Raw genomic sequence first — 22,288 nt, forward strand, 5'->3', positions numbered from 1 at the left:
CCAGTAGCCCAGAGAGGTCAAAAGGCAGAGGTGCCAATGTCTGATCTTACCTGCGCAAGTAATCTCCCTCAAAGCTAATTTCAAAGTACAGTATATATAGTTGTGTATGTGTATACACACACACACACACACACACACACACTGCATTATAGGCAGCATAGATATTGCAAATAACCTCAAAACCACCCATGCACCCCTGAATCTAATGTTTACTGGAGGTATATTTATTTTCAGTGACAACCCCCCATGTCATAATTAAGTATAATGATCTATATGGTGTAGTGATTTGTTTTGAGCAGGCTTCCGCCATAGTTATCTTCAAGAAAAGCTTCACGCATACAAATAAAGTAAGGCATTCATATTTGTCCTGTGATTCATTTATATCTATTTAAATGCCATGTATACATTAAAGGGGCACAAGCAGGAGTCTTACATGAACAATGTATGTCTATGGGTACTACATATGCACGTTAGCCTAACGCTCTGAAATTTATAGCGTCGCTTAGCTAGCGTACTTGCGAAACTAAACAACTCCATCACCTCGAAAACTTCTGAATTTCTGCACCGCTGGCAGAGAGGGAACAGTTCCATTTAAGCCTCGCATGTTTGACAGATGTGCTTGACTAGGTTACAGTTACCCCCCCCCCCCTGCGGTGCCTCGGCTTCCAGCATCCAATGATGTCTTTTCACTAAAATAGCCACAAATAAACTACTCAGTTGTTTTAGCCAAATAATTACAGTATCTGACCGTGAGTGAGATCACACACACACACTCACATATCTCAAGGGAACTGCTTCAAAATAAGTAATCTGTGATTGCAAGTCTTGGGCCAATCAGGCTTGAAACAGACTGCCAGAGAAGACTGGAAGTTACTATCACTGCTGTTTGGTTTGCTTATAAAAAGAACTTGTATGTTCCCTTTTTGGTAGGCATTGCATCTAAAAACCACTCTTGCAGGTTCTTTAAAAATATATATTATAATACTAACTCTGTGGCCCGTACATGGAAGAAAACTAACTTGTTACACTCATGGTGACAACTGTATATGATGCATCCTATGTCCAGTTGACACGCAGGAAGAGTGAGGTAGCCACAGCCACTGTGAGAGCAGGATGGAATCTCGTTGGCCTGATCCTGCAGGGCTCTTCTTGCGTTCTTTTCTCAGGCCTGCCTCTTGGGAACCAAGCTGCAAAGAGCAGCCCTTTCCGCGCCTTCCTCTCCCTCGGAATGCTCTCGGTTTGACTCCAGGCTCGGCTCTTGCCTGTGCAGTATTTACTACCCACAGCTGTGCTCGGGGGCCCGCCCCGCTCTGCCAGGATTGGCTGCGAACGCGGAAGGCCAGAGCCTTCTCTTCGGCTGCCTTGGCACCAGTGAGAAGTGCCTGCGCGCCTGACTGACGTGTCCAGGGTGCCCAATCGCAGCGCGCCCAGCCTGGATTTGTCAGCTGCTGGACAAAAATCAGCTGCTGTATAAAAGCAGGAACGAGGCGCCTTCAGCTTCATTCCGAGCGCGGATCAGGCAGCTGCAAAGAGCAGGAATCGGAGGAGGAAGGCTAGGCGCGGAGAGAAGAGACGCGAGAGCCATTTCCTCCCCGTGGCGCGTGCGTTTTTGCGTTTCGTCTCCAAAAAGGCAAAGCCGGCTCTCTTCTTTCCACCAGCATGAAAGCGTTCAGTCCGGTGCGGTCCGTGCGGAAAAACAGCCTCTCGGAGCACAGCTTGGGGATATCCCGGAGCAAAACCCCGGTGGACGACCCGATGAGTTTGCTGTACAACATGAACGACTGCTACTCCAAGCTCAAAGAGCTGGTGCCCAGCATCCCGCAGAACAAGAAAGTCAGCAAGATGGAAATCCTGCAGCACGTTATCGACTATATTCTAGACCTGCAGATCGCTCTGGACACGCACCCCAGCATCGTCAGCCTCCATCACCAGAGACCGGGACAAAACCCTTCCTCCAGGACCCCGCTGACCACCTTAAACACAGACATCAGCATCCTGTCATTACAGGTAAGCAGTGGCGTAGCGTGGGGGGTGCAGGGGGGGCCGGCCGCACCGGGCGCAACTTCTGGGGGGGGGGGCGCTCGCTGCCTCCGGAGTCCCCGAAGAGCCTGGGGCGCAGGCTGTAGCAGAGCCCCATGTCTCGCCGAACCGACGAGCTGGCAGCGGCTCTCAGCGCTTGCCACGGTCCCCGCGCATCAGGGCCTCGGAGGGCACGCCAGGCAGCCCCTCCTCACCGACGGGCAGCGTTCGCCTGCGGGGCTCGGCCAGCGCGCTGGGCTGGCCGCGTGGAGTCGCCGAGGAGCCGCCGCCTGCCATGCCGCCCTGGCTGCTTCAGCCGCGTCCGACAGCCGGCTCGAGGCTCCTTCCGGCCGGGTCTCCCGACGGGGCGCTGCGGGCGGAGGCTCCGGCACCAAGCGCCACGCCGCCCAGGCTCGGGTCGCTGTCTGGACGCGCGCAGCCCGCCAAACGCGCCACCGGCGGCGAACGAAGCGCCCAGCCGGAGCCACCTGCGCTCTAGTCCCTGCGCGCCAAGACCGCCCACCCGCCCCGACGGGGCCCGCCCACCCTAGCCAGAGGCCGGCCGACGCACTGGCCCCAGAGGCGCCCCCTCCCCGCGCCAGAAAGAAGCCCCCTCCCCGCGCCAGAAAGAAGCCGCGTCGGGGCTAGCCGGGCCGGGGAGGGAGACCGAGAAGGCTGCGCCGCGACGCCCAAAGACGCGCGTCTTGGCGCAAAGGGGCCCGTGGCCCCATTCTAATGTCCATTCTAATGTCCCCCATTGTGGTCAAATCGGAATCCTTGCCCGTCACGGTTAGTGCCTTTTGTAATCTGGAGTGTGCTTCATATGCTTTCTTGAACTGTTAAGCGTCTTAACACCACACTGCCTTCCCCCTTCCCTCCCCCGTTGCAGGCAGCTGAATTCCCCTCAGAGTTAATGTCAAATGACAGCAAAGCACTTTGTGGCTAAAGGAATTGGTAAGTTGTTCAGGTTTCTTTCTGTTTTTTAAGTATATGATTTAACAGTGTTGCCCATGAGAAATGTGGGAGGGGGGGTGTTCAGAATTGCCCTTGGAACCGAGGATTCTATGAAGTGGCAGTTTAAGTCATAAAATGCATGTTGGCTTCTGCATATTCTGTACCCAAAACGTTGGATGCTGTAAATTCAGGGACAACCTCCAGAAAGCCTAATCAAATGGGGCAGTGAAACTTAACATGGAGATACAGAATCGTTCCTTGTTAAAGAACTTGTAATGAAAAGATAATTGCTCAGAGAAGTAGGTTAGTGTCTCTTGCCACCGCAAATAGAGATTCAAATAGTTATTATATAGATAATTTGGGGGCAGAGGGGGAGGGTGTTACCAGGAGTCTCTTCATACTCAAACCCCAGACAATTTTTTAATTTCATATGTGGTGTCTGTATCAGAGTGTGTGTTTGTGTGCGCATGCTGCATCTGGACGCCAGGGTTTGCCCAATCTTTGAGTGTTTGGTTAAATGTTCAAACTGTGGCTTCCTCTCTGGCGCCAGTCTGTCCGGATCTCTGCCCTGTTAGCATTCTTCTAAATATGCCTCTCTTCAATCTTTTGCAGGTGTTTGCTGACTTTTTTTTTTTTTTTTTTTTTTGCACAAGAAGACAGCCTCTTTTTTTCCCTTTTTTTTGGGCGAGCTGCTGAATCTGATTTTCAGCTGTATCTGGAGGGGGAGAATCCATATCCAGTTAAATGGACCTTTTAAGCGAAATTGTGGACACCCATCTCCCCTCTTCTGCAACATGGACTAATCTTAATTATTTATGAAGAGACTTTTAAAAATGCCCTTTCTCTAGTTGGAAGGCTTCATTTATATAATATCCCCACAACGGGGAGCAAAATGAAATGTAAAAAATGAAACAAAAACTCATAAGGAATTGCCCGTTTTAAATGCAGACTTTGCCTTTTTTCCTCCAAAGGTGGAGCGTGAGTACTAGAAGGATTTAGTGTTCAGTTTTTCAGTGAAGTCTTTGTCAAAAATTATCCTCTTTTGACACAAACGTAGGACTGAATGCTATGTATATATTTATATATAAATATGGGAATGAAACTTTGAACTCTTTAATTAGAGTTTTCTTGTATAGTAGCAGAAATGTGCATTTCTGCAAAAAGTGTAATGATGTACGTAATCATGCTAAACTTTTTATAAAAGTTTAGTTGTAAACTTAACCTTTTTATACAAAATCAAAATAAATAATGTGTGTTTATTGAACAGTAGTTTGCTTGCTTTATTCATAGTGACCAACAGTTTTCTGGGGGTGATTGGGGGGGGAGTATTTGTAAAACCTACACAATAAAAAAGTACCTGAAATGAATGTATGTTCCTAAGTTGCTTAAAAAAAGAGGGGAGGAGGTATGGTAGATGTCTGATAATCAGCTTATGAAATCGCCGTAGGAGAAACTGCTTAAGTTGTTCATTACCTAGAGAATGATGTTAAGCTCTGGCAAAATCAAATTCAGTTTAGCCAGAGAAATTCCTCTGCTCTGTTTGTTCTTCATCCTGGGTTGATTGACTTGCATTAACTTCGCACAGGAACTACTTCAACTCCAAGCAAACTTGCCCTTTTGGATAATTATGCCTAACTAAGATTAGCAGAGAGCTGTTACATTTCCCCAGCCACCCAGCTTCTGCAACACATTTTAACGGAGAAGCTGATGTGTAGCACTAAACTGAAAATTTTACCTAAATCCATGCAATATTTCAAGGCAAAAGGGTATTAGTTAATGAGTTGCAGCAGCTTCCCTATATGACTAAGCTATTGAGAAATGAAAGTCACCCCTCATGTTATTGATTAAACTTTGGCTGCTCTAAGCATCACCCTCTCCCTGCAAAAGAAATTGAGTTGTATTTGTAGTACTGCCTTAAGGCAGGCTGCAATCCTGCACAAAGTTAGGATGTTGCAATACAGTGATTCACATGGAATTCAGGCGGCGTAAATATGTGTAGGTTTCTCCTGCTCCCCCCACCCAAAAAAATTATGCACCTTTTTTCCTGTTCTGCATGCAACCCCAACTTTCTAGTGCAGAAATAACCGTTTGTAGCAGCTATACTATACCTGCCTGTTGGAAATTAATAGGATGTGGTCAGTTTCTACCACCAGCAACAGCCAGTTCTCAGCACACTATGTTAATTTCTGACTTTTGGCAAAGCTGCACAGCAGAAGCATCTGCAGCAGACTGCACAAAGTTTTGGGGAAAGAGTCCTGGTGAGGAATGCCTCCGTTTGGCACCTGGGCGTGAGCCTGGGTATTCTGTGCTCTGGGGACTCTTACACTGAAATGCAGAAGCCTCACCTGGGGCCTGTAACACTTTCACCAAAGAGAACAGGTGTGTGGGTGGCGCCGCACAGTCTGCCGCAGCTGTCTTTCCTCGCCCTTGACATCAAATCTATCCACAGAGACTGGGGGGGGGGGTGAGCCAGCTCAGATCAGTTTAGTACAGAAGCTGCCCCAACCAATCAGCGGCCCAGCCTTCTCCAAAGGGATCAGAGCAATCTAAGCGGGAAGAGAGCTCATCTTCTCTGCCTCCTGTGTTCCGTCACTATTTCTGTCAAATTAATGAGGGCTTCAAGCCTTAAATATACGATAAATATGATTTTATCTTTCACCAAACAGGCAAAGTTCTGTCGACAGCAGAACGCTAGGAGTTTAGAGACGCATATCTGAACTTTCCACGTGCTCTGGGATGCATATCTGCAAACTGGAATTTAATTTGCAGAGGGTTTTATTCTGTAGAGTATTTTGGCTGCTCCCAAGAGCAACCCATATGACTCACTATCCTGCTTCCTCTTTCTTTCAAGGCATTTCATCTTAATATTCAAATTCGGGCTCTTTGGCATAGGCAGAACAATGTGTAATTCATGCCACTAATGTATTTGACTCCTCCCCAGGAGTAAAGTAATAAGAACACTGAAAACTTTCCACAGTTACTTTCAACTTCAATTTTGAACGCTTGGGCATCAGCGGACACTACAGAATCTAAACCCATAGCTGCTTCCTCCCTACCAGTCAGTGTTTGCACGTAACAAATGAGGGAACGGTAGAGAATTAATTAAACCTAAATGACAAATAATTGCCTTAAACTGCAATAACTGTCACACAAATTGTGTATCTACCCCTTTTTGTATTATGGGCTTCGTTAGTTGCATGATTCTGTCAAACAATTCCTCAGCATTTCAACGGAAACAACAGATTTTACATCAAATTTAGTTTTGCTGTTAAGACGGATTCCACTGTAGCGTGACAAACCCAGCACTTTACAAGAAGGTACAAGTGTTATAAAGATGGCAACATACTCTCAAGCCTGTATCAGATTGTAAGAATGGATCAGGAATAATCTATCATTAACATGGTTCATAAATACAATTTAGATGGAAGTGAATTTGAGGGAACAGCCAGTCTCAATATTTTATTTTCCAGATTAACTGACCTGTGGGGCTTGCTCTCAGTCACTGATATAGAACAGCTCCCAGAGCAAGCTTCTGAAAAGCTCTTCACTATACAGTGCACGCTCAGGTTGCGAACGTGATCCATGCGGGAAGCACATTTGCAAACTGCAGCGTCCGCAACCCGCAGCGCCGCATCTGCACACACACGGGTTGCGATTTGGCACTTTGCATGCACAAAGTGCGATTTAGCACTTTGTGCATGCGCAAGTGCCGAAACCAGGAAGTAACCCGTTCCAGTACTTCCAGGTTCGGGGCGCTGTGCACAACCCGAAATCGCGCAACCCAAAGCGTCTGTAACCTGAAGTATGACTGTATTCATGTATTCAATATGATCATACTTCTGCTTATATAAACAGCTTGATGAAAAGGTAGAATGCCCTGTTGACTCACTAGTGAACAATTCCAATGGGTGTAGTGTACATCTGACTCAATTCACCAAGAGTATGGTAATTTAAAAGCCTTTTGCAAGAGTGGTAAAAAATACTGCATTTCGTCCTGCTGTGTAGAAAAAGAAACGCAGTAAAGATTAACTGAACTGTTTGGCAAAAGTTTCCTAAGGAACAAACATCAGCATGCCAATAGTTCTCTCTTTGGGGGCCTAATCTAATGCAAAACAGGACTGAAATAGCACATTTGCAGATACAGCACTGAACAAAAAGATGGCCAATACAGAGCAGGACAGTCTATGGTCAGAGGTGTGTCAGCTAAGGATAGCTGACAAAAATGATTCCATGTGGCAACATTCACACAGTGTAAGCCAGTCTTGTAAGATGTATTACTGTCAAGTTCAAATTACAAGAACGTCAAAAAAAAGTTAAGGGAACTGTCCAATCACAATTTGGGGTTGCTAAGAATTTACCAAAGTGCTTTACAAATCCTCTCTCTCTCTTACCTAAAGAAGCCTGCCATTCTGAAATGTAACTGTGAGGAAATGCATGCAAGTATTGAATATTCCTATTTTTGAGAAGCATTCCATTTGTGCCAAACATTACTGTTTCTGTCTGTGGACAGTGAGCACCACCTTGCGGCCTAGACAAAGATGACAACTTCCACTTTAAAAAAAAAAAGGCTTCCTGCTGTATTTACAAATAGATCAAAACTATCTATTTGAAAGAGATATTGATAGAAGTAAATTTGGAAGTCTGAACTTATTTGCTTTATTAAGTTTATATCCCACCTTTCCTCCAAAAGAAGCCCATTTTAATGATTCAAGTGACACAAATGTCCTTGGGCATTTTCTCAAAAAGTTGGCTTGTGATTCTGTTATAACTCAATTCGGCTGCCAAATAAACAAACACAAACTCTTTCCTGTCAGAAAGGGCCAGAGAGTCCAATGAAATATGGGACGCCCATTGCATTCTATAGGACAAGATATTCTAATTCAAGTTCTCCACAACATTTAAGTAGCCCTGCTTAGCATTCCATCCAACTGCACCTGAGAGATGAGACACAAAAGCCCCCACACACACCACAATTCGGGCTGGGACTGGCTCCTTTCATTTATTTCTTTAATTGTAAGATTTTTCCAGTGCCCACTGCAAGGTCCCAGGGCGGGCTGTAGCAATACTTTTATACAATAAAAGGCAAATGAAAGTCTAGCTGTTTATACAAAAAAACCAAGCAGAACTAATTCAAGCAAAAACAGCAGAGCATAAATTAACCAAAACAGAAAAGTTGGGTCCCATAATACCATAACTCATCAAAGGGTAGGCTAAAAGGGGGTGCATCTTCAGCATGACATGGAAGCTATACAATGAATATGCTAGATGCACTTCTGTGATCTTTTCTGGACCACTGTACATGAGGGTGGTGGAATATCAAAAGGGCCCTCTTTGCCCATATCAACACCCAAGAAGGTTGGTAGGGATGGAGGCGGTTTTTCAAATATTTGGGCACTAAGTTGTTTCGGGCTTTCCACCCCAATAGGAACACCTTGAACTGGGCCTGGAAACCAACCAGCAACCAGTGCTTTTAAAACAGGGCTTATATGAGCTCTAAATGAAATCCCGGCCAGTAAGCTGGCTGTTGCATTTTGGAACAGCTGGATTTCTGGAGTCTCCATGTAGAGCGCATTGTAGTAGTCCAATATGGCAGTTTCCTGAACATGGAGTACAGTGGCCACATCGTCTCTGTCCATGAGGAGCCATAGCTAGAAATGAAGGCACTCCCAGCCACGGAGGCTTCCTGAACGTCCAGTGCTAGTGCTACATCCAGGAGCACCCCTAAGCTATGAACTGGCAGGACAACATGGAGGAGGAAGAAAAGGATCCCTGCGAGGGGTGTAGCTGGGACTAGGACACACTGGGGCAAGCTTGGGCTAGGGAAGAAAGATTGGTGTTGAAAGTACTCACAGGGTGACGGATGACAAGAAGATGAGGGTCAGTGCACAGGAACCAGAGCAGCAGGGCCCATCACCAGGGTGGGCTCCGTCTTCAAAAATGCAGTGGGCTCTGAGGCCTAGGGAACAGCAGACAGGGTGCTCCAAGAGCCTGAAGCAGGCAAGAGCCCACAGCCCAGCTCCCTAGCTGGCCAGGTGGGGCTTGCTAGCTCTGGGAGGAAGTGTGTGATTCCTCAGCAGCAGCAGGTTTGGAACAGGTGAGGGTCATCTGCCTCATCAAGCCCAGATGCTGCAATCAGCAGAGCAGAGGTCCCGAGTCTGCTCACCTGACCATGTTGATAGCTCTCAACTTGAGTGCTCCAGGATCTCTGCGGGGCTGTGCTTTGGTTTGGACTTTGGAAATGCGGGGCTGTGCTTTGGTTTGGACTTTGGAAATGTGGATTAACCCCAGACTGGGAACTTGACATGCTGCCTTGTCGCCAGACAGGCCAGGGGTTCAGGACAGGGTCCTGATTTTTCCTAGGGGGGTGCAGTCCTGTTCAGAACAAGCAGTCTCACCCCTCCCCCAGACTCAAGAACTCAGAACACCTCTGTCTTTTCAGGATTCAGCATCCCATTTCTCCCAGAATGCATTTCCAACAGCAGCCATTCCAGTCAGCAGAACAACGATGCAACTACTATACTGTATATATGAAACAACCAATGGCATGGTTCGGTGGCTAACTGAATGCCTTCAGGAAGGTAGGAGGCAGAAAGGAAGGAAGGCAAAAGCCTTCTAATACAAATTATTGGTATTCAGCGACTTAGGTGCTTGGTATTCAGAGACTAGCAACAGAATGTCAGAATGTGAAATGACAGTGTGCAGGAGTTACAGCCAGCCATGCCATCTTCCAGGGTGGAAAAATTTCCATCTTTCCCCCGCTCACAACACTCTGCTTTCTGCAGCCACTGAGCATTCAGAGTTCTCATTTTGCTGTTTGGGGGTTCCTCCTTAGGTTGTTTCTCTAAAAGTACTTCCGCAAATGTTGGGGGTTTCCTAATTTCTGCTACATAAGGATTGTCAGAGAACGAATGCTTTATTAGTATACAGAATACAGTCTTTGAACATAGCAAGCAGGCTCAAATCGGTGCCATTACACTTGCAGAATGACACACTAGAGGTGTTTGATAATGGAAGAGGCAGATTCTGCCTTTCCTGTTGTTCCCTGAAGCTGATTTTCTGGCAATGCTGAGGGTGAAGGGAAGAGGGGGGACATGCAAAAACTGACCCAATATCTCTTTCCTGGACAGCCACAGTCATTGAGACCTTACTCAGCAGCTGGATACCATTTTTGCCCCATTTGCCATTCTGCTGCTGAGGGTACTCATTTTGAGAGATCTTCCTAGAGCTCTTCATAGTACGCTTTCAACCCACTGTACTAACTGGATGCCCTCTGAAAACCTCTGCTCTTGCTACTCCGCCCTGGCTTCAGATCAGTTCTGAATGTTAATGCAAACAGTCCCAACACAGCTCCTGTATTGTGAAAATGGTCCACTCCTGCAGCTTTCTGCTCTTTAACCAGCTACAGCTGCTGCCCCATGATTCATATCCTGTGTGATGGCGAAGTTTGCTCAGGAGTCTTGGGTGTCAAGAGCCCAATTGTCTATTGAATCACACCATCAATATGCTTGTTGACACACTCAAAAGAATTCTGAAAGGTTGATAAGGGAAAAACTTCTCCTTGTAGAAGCCATGTGATGCAACATCGCCAAGGCTTGTTCTTTTGCATAGGATTAATGCCTCCTCCCATATGTACTTACGAGTGTACTCAAGTTTCAGAAGCCATGCTCAGTTACTCTCTGAGGCCTGAAATTCTGTAGACACTAGGGATTCTTCAGTCGCTGCACCTCAGCTCTGGAAAGCCCAGCTTCTAGTATATAACCCCAACCTAGCTATTTAGACAAGCCTTTGGGCAGGTTAGCATAGCTACTAGCTGTGGCATATATTTTACGGGATGGGTCTTTTTTCCTTAGTTCAGCTTTTTATTTTTAAATGTATCACTTTATGTTGCACGGCAGCTACAAGCAAAACAAAGGCAAGACAAAAATTATTGGGGGGGGAGGGAGACACTGATCTAAAATTCTCAAGATCCATGTTTTAAGATGGGTGCTCATCATAAATGAGGCATACATTCACTAAATCACTTTGGGAATATAGTGGTACTTCAGGTTAAGTACTTAATTTGTTCCGGAGGTCCGTTCTTAACCTGAAACTGTTCTTAACCTGAAGCACCACTTTAGCTAATGGGGCTTCCTGCTGCCGCAGCACTGCCAGAGCACAATTTCTGTTCTCATCCTGAAGCAAAGTTCTTAACCTTAAGCACTATTTCTGGGTTAGCAGAGTCTGTAACCTGAAGCATATGTAACCTGAAGCATATGTAACCCGAGGTACCACTGTAATGGAAGACTGATCAGAGGTTTAGTTTGGCGTGTAGTATATGTGAAAACGCAGACCCACGTACATAGCAGCATTGCTTTAATACATTATTTTTTGTTTTTCAATATTTTCTCCCACAATGATTCTATTCAGAGGCTTCTAATTTATTGCGTTCGAGAAACTCTGGCATATAAAGCACAAACGCTGTTACAACAGACTCCGTCCCTATGTAGATTCTATATCTGGGCATTATTATAGTAATTCCAAGATATCACAACATAAATGCCCCTTCAACTGTACAGAATATCTTCTAGATGCTCACTAAAAAGATTGGAGTCATAACCAAATGGGACATTTGCCACACTTACCTGAACCCAGATGAGATTCATCTTCTATGGGAGACTTGTACAGGTGCAACATCAGGAGCCTTGTGTTTAACTTGACTAAGGTTTTGACTAATTTAGAGTCTTCATAATGGCAGAGTATTATGTGATTTTAAGGCTCCTAAGGAAACACCACCTTTCTTGTTAGACCATGGGTGAGATGCCAAGTGGCACCAGTGGGCATCTGCTCATGCAACAGGTCTTCCCCCTCCTCTCTTCCCTCCACAGACCCCCAAAAATCTGTTTTAGAGGGTTGGGGCCCTTTGGGCTGTATTCTGGGGGCACCCAGGAAACGGGAACAGAGAAACCAGATTTTCATTGTGCAGGCAGGCAGGACATCCTTGGATGTTGCTCCAAGAGAAGGTAGAGTTGCCCTCCTCCCTCATCTCTAACCTCCAGCTAAATGCCAAGGAACTGTGAACCGGACAGATTCATTAAGGATGGGGGATGTGACCATCTCTTTTTAACAGTGAAGAGGCACCTGAACTTGTACTTCAGCAGATTTCCAAGGAAAATTAATTTCACAGCAGAGGAGCAGCCTCTAATAACACTTCCATTACATGTCCTTGCAGCCCCATCTTGAGGTATACCAGAAAATTTAAGAGACCACTGTTCAAACATTCTCAGGAATAGGAAATGTGTCTTTGTTGTGCAGGGCCCAGGCTATCTGGAGCACCAGAGGTTCTAAGCAGAACTTGGAATCAATCCTGTACAATGTTGGGAAGTCAACAGAGGCTCTGAAACGCTGTTAAGTACTCCTGCTCTCTCTGCACAAGTCAAAGCCTTCAGACTGCCATCCAAGGGCAGCTGTGTGACGAGCACAGTATATGCCTGAAATGTGGATTGCACTGTAATTTGTGCCAGCATAATTCTCTCGTGCGTTCTAGTATATTTCAGTTGCCTGTAATTGGAATGTTTGGTAAGCTATACTGGGGGAAAGACTGCATTTTCTCAATGACAAAATATGGCAGTCAGGATGCCAGCGAAATGCAATACCCCAGAAACAAAAGCTCTTCCTTGGGCAAAGATATCTGGATCCTCCACAACTGCACATGGAAGGAAAAACAGGGTTAATCTGACCATGAAAGATGGCCTGAGCTGTTTCAGGAAGCAAAGTGAACATGCTTTCTCCTAAGACAGCCTGCCCCATAGAAATCACTGTCCTACAAACAAAGATAGTGGTGGAATGAAGGCAATAAAGTCAGTTTAAAAACATCTAGCCCTAGCACTGGCTGAGGCAGGGGGTGTACCGTGGGGGAGAAGAGATGCAATGCAGTGCTCTGATTCAGGCAGCATTCTGGACTAGCAGTGTAGAAAAATTGCCTGACCTCACCAGTTATTTATCAGGGCAAAAATCCCAATGTAATTTTGGAAAGCTGAGAACCTGGAGTGATGACAATTATCTGGATCAGCTATAACCCCCAACCATATGTCTGTATGCATACAGAATAGGATATCTCTCTTTAATGATGCCCCCAACCTAAAACAGGGTTTTTAGGAACGTGACCTTATTTTGAAAAACGTATTGGGGACTTAGAAAGGGCTCTGGTTTCCAAAACTTTCTTGAGGTTAGGCTGATGTCAATCTTCAAGCCTTTGACCAGTGACCAGTACTGCAAACAGAGGATCATATCCTGTGTCCATTCCACCACTCCACTCCCAGAATGTGACAAAAGAACGATCCTTTTCTTGTTGAAGAAGTTTGAAAGACATAAGCCACAAGAGGCTCTTACACCACCATCAGCAAGATGACTTCCTATGTCCATAGATTCCCCCCTCCCCCCCGGAGATAGCAGGTGCCCATGAATAAGATGGAAAAGAAAGACAGGATGATTTGACCTGAATTCCCTCTCCGCCCTCTGCCCCCCCCCCCCATTGCTTGGGAAGAGATTAGTCACAGCTGCTATGCACAGGAAAGCCAATCTCTTTCATTCTGTGCTCAACGTGGGCAGATGGGTACCTTCAGAACCGGGGAAGGAAAACCTATTGCCTGGTTTTTTATGCTTCTGAGGAGTCCCACTGAACATGAATAAATACTGTGAGTGCACATAGTACTGAAAGAATAGTGGGCCAGAACAATAATTGAGATTCCTTTTCACAACTAGTTAAGAGAAGCAGCTGCAGGAAAATCCTGAGACTCCATCTTTCCTAACTGAGGGATACAGCAAAGGAACAGATAGCCGTCAACCTGGAAATATTTAATACCAGACTGAATTGTCAGACCAGGAACCTCTGGGAAGGATGGAGCTTCCGCATGGCTAGCAGATATTGGGATTTGTTCCTTCCTACAATTCTGAGGACATATTGCCCAGAATTAATACACAAGCTGTGCTCATATTAGTCCTTAAAGTCTTAAATACTTGCAAATTCTAAGCAATTCTCCTCCTCCTCTAAATTATAAACCTCTAAGACAAACGTTTTCATTCTCACTTGCTTTTTCCTTTCTCTTTTTTTGTCACTCTTTTTATAAATGGGATTCTTCGAATGAAATATTAATAAATAAAATCTTTCAGTTTAACCTACCTCACAGGACTGTAGGAAAGATAACTCTGGGGGAAAGGCTACAAAAGATTTGCGTTCCTTGTATGCAGGAAGGGCAAAATAAAATGGAATCCATCTAGGAGAGTAAAAAAACAACTACTACTGTCTATACACCAATTACATTGTACAGCCAATGTCAGCAACTAGTTTTTAGGAAGGCCGGTTTCAAGAAGGGATTCAGGACAGCTGATGCCAGCAAGCTGCAACAGCCACACTCCTCCACAACCATCAGGCTTGTTAATTTGGAGGGGGGAGGGGGGAAGCAGCTGGTACTTCTCAGGAGACCCAAGTTTGAGCAGCCAGTTTATGATCCCTAGTAACATTAGTTAAAGTTCTCAGGTTGTAAAAATGTTAGTTCCTTTCTGAATTTAATCAATACCTGTCAATGATACTGGAGGGAACACAATTTGGGGAGGCAAATATGCTGTTCTGACCATATAGCCATCTTTATATTATGAACTTTTCATAAAGGAAGAAATAAAGTTTGGCATAGGGCTAAAATCTTTCATAAGAAGTATTTGTTCTGTGAACTGAAAATCTGGGCGATATAATATGGCTAGTGGTGATTCAAAGCAACAATATTCCAGGAATAGGTAACGTAATGTTTTAGTATTTTACAAAATACTGTACATATTATATTAATCATTTAGCAAACATTGGCAAAACATCCATGTTAAATATCAATTGTGTGCTAACTCAGACCTGGCTTCCTTTCTCCTGTGTTTTTAGAATCTCTCTCTCTCTCTCTCTCTCTCTCTCTTCAGTCATTATCTTCCTCAGTTTTCCCCTTCCTCATTATGGGGATAACGACCCCTCTCTATTTTTTTAAATGTTCGTCCTGTAAATACCAATAAAGATGTACAGTACTCAACTCAAAGTTCAGTCATTCTGAAAACACAGCAGCAGCTTTTATATATCACAGTTACAAATCAGTGTATATCCAAGTGAATCCAACTATTTAAACGAAGAGACCTAACTCATGCCCAATTATTTCTTGGATTGTGCCTTTTATGTACAAGTTCCACTAAAATCATTGAATTTTTTCTTCCATGTCTGTTCCCTAATCCACATCGCAGAAAGGCTCTGACATGCATAGAGCTCCAAAGTAGATGGTGTCCCATTAAGAAAGGAAAAGCTCTTTCCTTTCTCCTTCCATCATTGGATGTCACAACAATCCATTGCTTATGATGACAGGAACAAGTTTCATATTCTGTTGGGCTCTTTCTTCAGCACAGAAGCAAGGAGTTCCAAAGCTTTTGCTTCTGTATTTCATCAACCACAGCTTGATAGGCTGTTATAGCTCAGTAATATGTTGCTGACTATTGTTGGTTTGAAACAAGCCGACTTCAAACTATCTGTATGGAACTGGCTTGCTTAAATAAACCAAAGTTAAGATGAATCACAGATTAGGATTCAGACATTAACATTCAACTGAGATTAATTTATATTTAAAGCAAAAGCTTCTTATCAATGCCCTGTGGCATTGATGCTGCATTAGGGTGCAAGTTAGGCTAGTTTCCATCATGATAAACCAGGGTTTATTGTGACCTCTGAACACAGTCGTTGCATGTACAGATCTTTCATCGTTCAAGCAAATGGCATTCCTCATTGAACAAATCACCTGCATCTTGCTATGCAGAAAGGAGCCAAGCAATTTTCAATCAGGCTGTTGGGTCAAACAAATGGTTGAGAATTAGAACTCTTCACAGAGCACCCAACAGTTAACATCTATCAAACTCTGGATAAATGGAGATGCAGATGCTTCATACTTTTAAGGATAACCTACATTTTTCTTCATTAATTCTCTCGTTATCCAGATATTTTTTTAGAACCAGTCGCCTTAATGTTTCTAATCACCTGAAGACACAAATAAAAAAATGTCTGACACAAAGAGCATCATGCTTATTATTTTATTGTCCTCTCAATGCTAGCGGAATACACATGGTTCACTGATCATATTCAAATTCCTGCATATTTCATCTGCAGAACAAATTACTGACATTACAGGCACAATACTAGAAACAGAAGGGGGGAAATTATGTACCGTTTTGTTGCACGATGCCAAATGTTAGATTTTATTTTTTTTTACTTACGCTTGAGGTAACGACAATTTCTCATTCCTCAGACTTTCTACAATCCGATCAAACCTATTAATCAAAGGCCATGATTTCTAAAAACTGTAAATATTCATAATAGCTCCAAAGACTACACCCAAACTGGCTTCACCTAACACCATGACCAGGACTACTTTGTTCAATTACTTCAATACTACTGTGGGCACCATCTACAACAAACAGAGAATTCAGCCTGAAATCCTATACAAAACTGCCTGGAAGTAAGTCCCACTGAAATCAATGGGGCCTACTTCTGAGTAGACATGTGCAGGATTGTGCTGTTCATCAATTACGTCCAAATCTCGGCCACAGCTAACATGTCCAACATGCAGTAATCCATTAAAACTACAGTCACACACATGACACATTCCCAAAGACTGCACTGCTTAGAAGGAACAAACAACACTTGTACTTTGACCACTCTATATCAATACTTAAACCATCAAGACTTTTAAAAGTGTCACACACAGAATTGGAAAATGCAAATTAACAGTTGTTTCTGTAGTTTCAGGTTCATAACAGTCTGACCCTTCCGCTTCGTTTAATGTGAGACATTCCTTCCTCCTATTTCTAAACAAATAAGTAGTACTGAACCTTATGATGTACAGATAAACTATTCGTTTTTGCCTTTGTGAGATCATCCAAATGTTTAAGGCATTTACCTTTTCAGCATGTGGACTAAGGAATTTGTACTTGCACTGGAAAAGTTAAGCTTTTACTTAAGAAGGAAACGCTGGTTTTATTTTGCCTAATTTTAAGCAAGTGGCTGAATCTCTCCCATTGAAATCTATGGGACTCAAACATGCTGAACTTCAGCAGGATTCTGTCCTTCACTTGCTATGGAAATTCACAGGTGAATAAAAGACAGGGAACCAAGCCTTGTTAAGAGAAGATTTATAGGCCTGGTCAAGAGCCAGCAAGAGGCAGCATGCTTAAAAAGTGTTGAAGCAGCGTATGTTTTAGCTTGGCTCTCTTTTAAAGAATACTTTCCCTCTCTTCTCCAAAGCCTGCACCATCAGAGCCAGTAACAGTAAGGAGCTCAGAAGAATCTTTCGAAAGCCTGGCATAACTCGAGCGCTGGCTACGCTTATGGGCCACGCCTTTGATGTTATCATTTTGCACCGGAACAGAATTAGGACTCGGTCCAGGGCACAAAATGATCTGAGAATGCTCTCTCATGCTCTCAATCTCCTCAAAATTCTGATTAGCTCGGTTGGTTGGCTGGTTGGCGCTGTTGTTATTCAGCGTGACTGTGCTGGGTGTTCGGTTTAAGTTGTAGGCTTTCTGGCACGCTGGCCAGTTCTCTTCAGGGCTGCTCGCTATTAAGCTGCTGTCCGAAGGGCTTTTCTTGTCTTCCGAGCAGATTGACATACGTGCCATGGTTGCGTCTTGGAGGCCGCTCAAGCTGAGGGGGATTCCCCGTTTCCCACTGCGGCCATCGTCTTCAAGCTCAATGAGATTTGCTTTTTCGAGCTGGGAGTCATCTGTATCGTTGTGGAGAGAGTGGTTTGGAGAACTTTCACTGGATCTTACCCCAGAGTCAGAGGAGTCCTTTTTGTCGAGAAGAGCATCTGTCAAGTACTCTTTTGCTTTAATCAGGGTTCGAATGGGCTCAGATCCATGTTCTGGAGATTTGGGCTGCTTCTCTGTTTTCCCTTCGACTTTTCTGTCTTTACCTTCCTTGAGGAGGGGAGTGTTATCAGATTCTTCTGTTCCAGACTCATCTTCATCACTTGGAAGTTTCTGGTAGCGCAGAGCTACACCCTTCAGCTTCAGGTCTGCAGCTTGGAAAATGCTGGTTCTTTCAGAAGATTTCTTCCCTGGGAGAAGTTTGGAGCCAGACTGATCTGATTTTTCATCTTCTTCCGTGATGGGATCCAATGGAGACGCATCGCTAGTAGACACACCTGATGTACTATAATCTACAACATCATTCCGTTTAATCAAGAAGGACTTCCTTCCATCGTCTTGCTTTTGCTCAGCATCCTTTCCCTTATCTTGTTCCACGCTGGAATGAAGGGAGCCTGTTGATGTGCTCTGGCCCATATAGAAGGCTGCTGAACTGTGAGGGGAAGATCTACCACTCACCGTGCTAGAACTGGCACCCCCTTCTAATTGTGACATTTGAGCAATATATTCTCTATATGCATCTCTATATTCTGCCTGTACCTTATCGGTAAGCTTTGAAATTTCAATACTAGAATCTTGAGAATTCAGGCTTGAAAGACTTGGCGTCCGACGGGCCTGTGACTGTACAAATAGAAAGAAAACACATTAATACAAAGTCAGTAGAGTTGACACCAGTCCTTCAAAACAGAAAAGACATTCACCCCAAGAACACAGTTGTGAACAGAGCAGCGTAACACTCGGCTCCTTCGTAACCAGAAAGGACCAACTGCTCAGTGGTATAGTGTACGCCTTGCATACGGTGGGAATACTCAGTGTTGTGGGCATACCAACTATTACCTGTGCACAGAACTTTGAGCACTATGTTCACTTACTATAGAAATATTTTTACGGACAACTTGAGATGCATGAATTTCTGCATCTCTTATTTCAAGCATCTTATTTACCTGATGCTTAGAATAAAAGGGTGAGAGAATGTATGATTCCTGCCAGGTATACAGGAACACAGAGACATCTATAATGCAACATATTTTTGTCCCTTTCTACAGTGCTGCATGAAAAAGTTCACTTCAATGGAGGAGGCAATCATAAAAATCTTGCATACACACACACACACCTGCATTTACGCAAGTGCACACATGCAAGGCGTCTGTTGCAGAAAGCTGGTCTTATACACACACACACACCTATTTATGCATTCAGAGTTGCCTCTCCATTGAAGTGAAATGGGGAAACAGTGCCAAATAGGACATTTCTATGTCTCCATCTGGTGTTTTGTAAGTCACTTTGCATATCAAGGAACTAAACTGAAACAACAACAACAGGACCTGAAATGGGGTTTATATTTGTAACTCCAGAAAATACATTTAATGAACATAAAATGTGGCATTTCCTCTTCATGCCACCACTGCCTGCTGATTTGGGTGAGGGAGGAAGCTATTTGCTCTGTAAAATTGCTAATGTTAAGAGAGAGAGAATGGGCTGAGATTAAGTCTATGTCGAAGAGAGTACCTGCCAACTCAGGTTACTATGACGTGGAGGGGCTTCTTCTAAACCAATGGTGTTCAACTCTTCAAAGCTGAAGTTGAGAGCGTAGGGGGCTTGACCCGGAAGACCAGTCAGTTCAGTATGAGGCAATTCAGTGTTCAGCGCAGGACGGCGAGCAAGATCATTATGAGGTATGGTACTGGCGTGTTCATTTGCTGCCCGGGTATCTTCATGGGCAGCCTGACTCTCAACATTTCTCAAGTCAAGCACCTAACACAGAAAATGCAGCAATTAGGATGCAGCATGAAAAGCTCTGAAAAGATAATCTGGTTGAGGTGATTAAACACTGGATAAACAAGTCAAAGAGTATAAAGCTGCGAAGCACACTTCTGTGAGAAAACCAGGATTTATGAAAACCCTTGAAAAAGTTCTTTGAAATCACTGAAAAGCTACTCTGGAAAATCAGGAGACCCAGCAGAGCAGGTCCTACTGTAACATAATGAGAAGGGGAAATCTGAAAACTCTCACTGCGTGTATATGAAGACATGTGCGCAAAGGACTCTTTGGAACCTGTACTGTGTTTGTGAACACTTTTCACAAACAAGCTAAGACATACACATTTATGCAAGTACACGGTATCAAGATGTTTGCTCCAAAACACCAATCTTATATAATTGTGTGTCAAGACAATGGACCGTTTCTAGTAAGTGGGATAAGAGCATCACTTTAGTATGGGGTTGGGCAACCTGTGGCACTCTACTTAATTCCAAAAGCTCTCTGCAAGTGATCAGTTCAAGCCTACGGCAAGACTGATCCATCCCTTTCCTGTCAGCCCGCGGGGTGGAAAGGCGAAAGAGAAAAAGTAAAAGGGGTAAGTAAAAGCCACTTTTGGCTCTGCCCACCCAATCACGGGCTTCGGCCCATCAGCTCGGCATCCAGCTTTGACAGATCACCCCCAAAGGAATGCAGCTCTCAACAGAAAAAAGGCTGGCCAACCCTGCTTTAATAAATAACTCCTTTCTTTCCCCAATGCCTCCTATAAATACTCACCCAGGCTTTCTATGAGTGCACTGACAGGGCTGAAACAGACAACTGTTCAAGGCTGCAAAGCCTTGTAAAAAGCAAACATTCCTGGCACAGTGCTGCCACTTTATATAAAAACACTATGCCAGATACGATGTCAGACATTATTTTGCAGGAGCAAGGCCTTACAGTTAGGCAAACCAAAGCATGCAAAGGCTGCATTTCCATGTATAGTAAAGGTACCCCTGCCCTTACGGGCCAGTCTTGACAGACTCTAGGGTTGTGCGCCCATCTCACTCAAGAGGCCGGGGGCCAGCGCTGTCCGGAGACACTTCCGGGTCACGTGGCCAGCGTGGCATCGCTGCTCTGGTGAGCCAGAGCCGCACACGGAAACGCCGTTTACCCTCCCGCTAGTAAGCGGTACCTATTTATCTACTTGCACCCAGGAGTGCTTTCGAACTGCTAGGTTGGCAGGCGCTGGGACCGAACAACGGGAGCGCACCCCGCCACGGGGATTCGAACCGCCGACCTTTCGATCGGCAAGTCCTAGGCGCTGAGGCTTTTACCCACAGCGCCACCCTAAACCAAGAATGAGGAACCTTTCTTTGGCTGAGATCTACAAAGTTTCACGGCAAACCCTATGGGGAACAGGGATGGGAGCTATATTGTGCAAAACCGGTTTGAAGTTGGTGTCATGATATGGGTTTCATAATGTTTGACCTGACCATGTATCACGAATCATGGTGTGTGTGCGCGCTACACAAAAATCACAATGTGCAAAAAGCAAGAAGCCAGCCAACACTTCTCTCGATTCCTGCAGTCCCTGCTAACTCTGCCGGCCCAACTCTCCCCCACCACCAGCAAATCACAAGAGCAGGAGCCAGCAAAAATCACAATGCAGGAAAAAATGTGAAGCCAGCTGACATAGCTCCATCCTTACTTCAGACATCGTGATATATATTACAATGTTTAGCTGCTTATATATCACAATGTTGAAAACCAGATATCACCCAGCCCGACTGGGGACCACAAGCCCAAAATGAATGTGGTCAAAGGAAGAACATCTCCCCCATGCAACTTGCTCACACAATGCAACACACCCATTCACTCTCTCACATGCAATCTCTCTCAAAATAACCTTTTCAGTCTCAGTATTTAGGCTCCTCCAAAAAGCATCTTCCTGGACAAGAGGAAGGATTTTAAAGCAGAGGGTGGGCTTGCAGCCAGAGAGGAAAGGCTAGCTTTTCACTGCCCGACTGTGCCACATTTAGGCTTCAATAACCACCAATGGGATCAATAAGAGGATTTTGTGAAGCCTAAATGTGGTACTGGTAGGTGAAGGGGTTGGAAGTGGATGGTGCAGGCTGGGTAGGGAGCATCCAGACGGTGAGCCAGCAATTCCCAGCCCCTGTGCTAACTCCTGCTAAAGACAGTGGGAGTCACTTCCAAGCTAACATGACTAGGATCCAGTCACACAGGCACCATCAACAAGGCATTTGTATTTACATAAGACTTAAAATTCTCTTACTGCACTTCTGAAGAGATGCCAGTCGCCAAAATTCATGTTCATCTCTCTCTTCAGTTCATCAATGTTGCACTGTGCTAAAACGCGACCGTTTATATTGGCCTAAACAAATTTTTAAAACACAAAACAGATAAACACACCCTTGCCATCTGTAAATATTTCGTAAGCTAAAAAAAAAACCCCTGAAATTGAATTTCACGTGAAAGTACACGGTTAATACGAGTGGGATAGAATAACTGTACCTTTTGTAAGAAGAAATTTAAACACTTTGATAAAATATGCAAACTTAGAATTTCCACTATGGCATAAAACAAATTGTAAATTTGTAATGTCAAGAAAACAAATCAAATGCATCATATTCCT

General features: G+C 44.5%; 2 protein-coding genes and 1 long non-coding RNA gene across 13 annotated transcripts in view; 1 reads left to right on the forward strand and 2 right to left on the reverse strand.

Annotated features, from left to right (window-relative positions):
- LOC128410148 (uncharacterized) overlaps positions 1–1,448 on the reverse strand; it is a 34,286-nt gene extending 32,838 nt beyond the window's left edge. For both annotated transcript variants that reach the window (XR_008329399.1, XR_008329398.1), the window contains exon 1: positions 1,020–1,448. This is a non-coding gene — a long non-coding RNA (uncharacterized LOC128410148). The remainder of the gene's footprint in view (positions 1–1,019) is intronic.
- A 54-nt stretch (positions 1,449–1,502) lies between these two features.
- Positions 1,503–4,237, forward strand: ID2 (inhibitor of DNA binding 2). Of its 2 annotated transcripts, none has more exons than XM_053380939.1 (3): positions 1,503–2,007; positions 2,909–2,990; positions 3,598–4,237. In XM_053380939.1, exons 1-2 carry the CDS (start codon positions 1,660–1,662, stop codon positions 2,963–2,965), a joined length of 405 nt encoding a protein of 134 aa, XP_053236914.1. In that variant the 5' UTR covers positions 1,503–1,659; the 3' UTR covers positions 2,966–2,990; positions 3,598–4,237. The 2 variants fall into 2 exon arrangements, with proteins under 2 accessions (XP_053236914.1, XP_053236913.1); XM_053380938.1 differs by having other exon boundaries at positions 2,909–2,973; positions 3,586–4,237.
- A 10,660-nt stretch (positions 4,238–14,897) lies between these two features.
- Positions 14,898–22,288, reverse strand: part of KIDINS220 (kinase D interacting substrate 220) — a 65,565-nt gene continuing 58,174 nt past the window's right edge. For 7 of the 9 annotated variants that reach the window (XM_053380947.1, XM_053380946.1, XM_053380945.1 and 4 more), the window contains 3 exons: positions 21,929–22,027; positions 19,402–19,647; positions 16,046–18,513 (listed from right to left, as the gene is read on the reverse strand). In XM_053380947.1, the coding sequence (XP_053236922.1) occupies positions 17,239–18,513; positions 19,402–19,647; positions 21,929–22,027 (1,620 nt within the window). In that variant the 3' untranslated portion in view covers positions 16,046–17,238. Of the gene's footprint in view, positions 14,988–15,031; positions 15,816–16,045; positions 18,514–19,401; positions 19,648–21,928; positions 22,028–22,288 lie in introns of those variants that run through there. The other 2 variants (XM_053380948.1, XM_053380949.1) reach the window with 2 other exon arrangements.

Source organism: Podarcis raffonei, chromosome 3 (assembly GCF_027172205.1).
Source record: "Podarcis raffonei isolate rPodRaf1 chromosome 3, rPodRaf1.pri, whole genome shotgun sequence".
NCBI classification, from domain to species: Eukaryota; Metazoa; Chordata; class Lepidosauria; order Squamata; family Lacertidae; genus Podarcis; species Podarcis raffonei.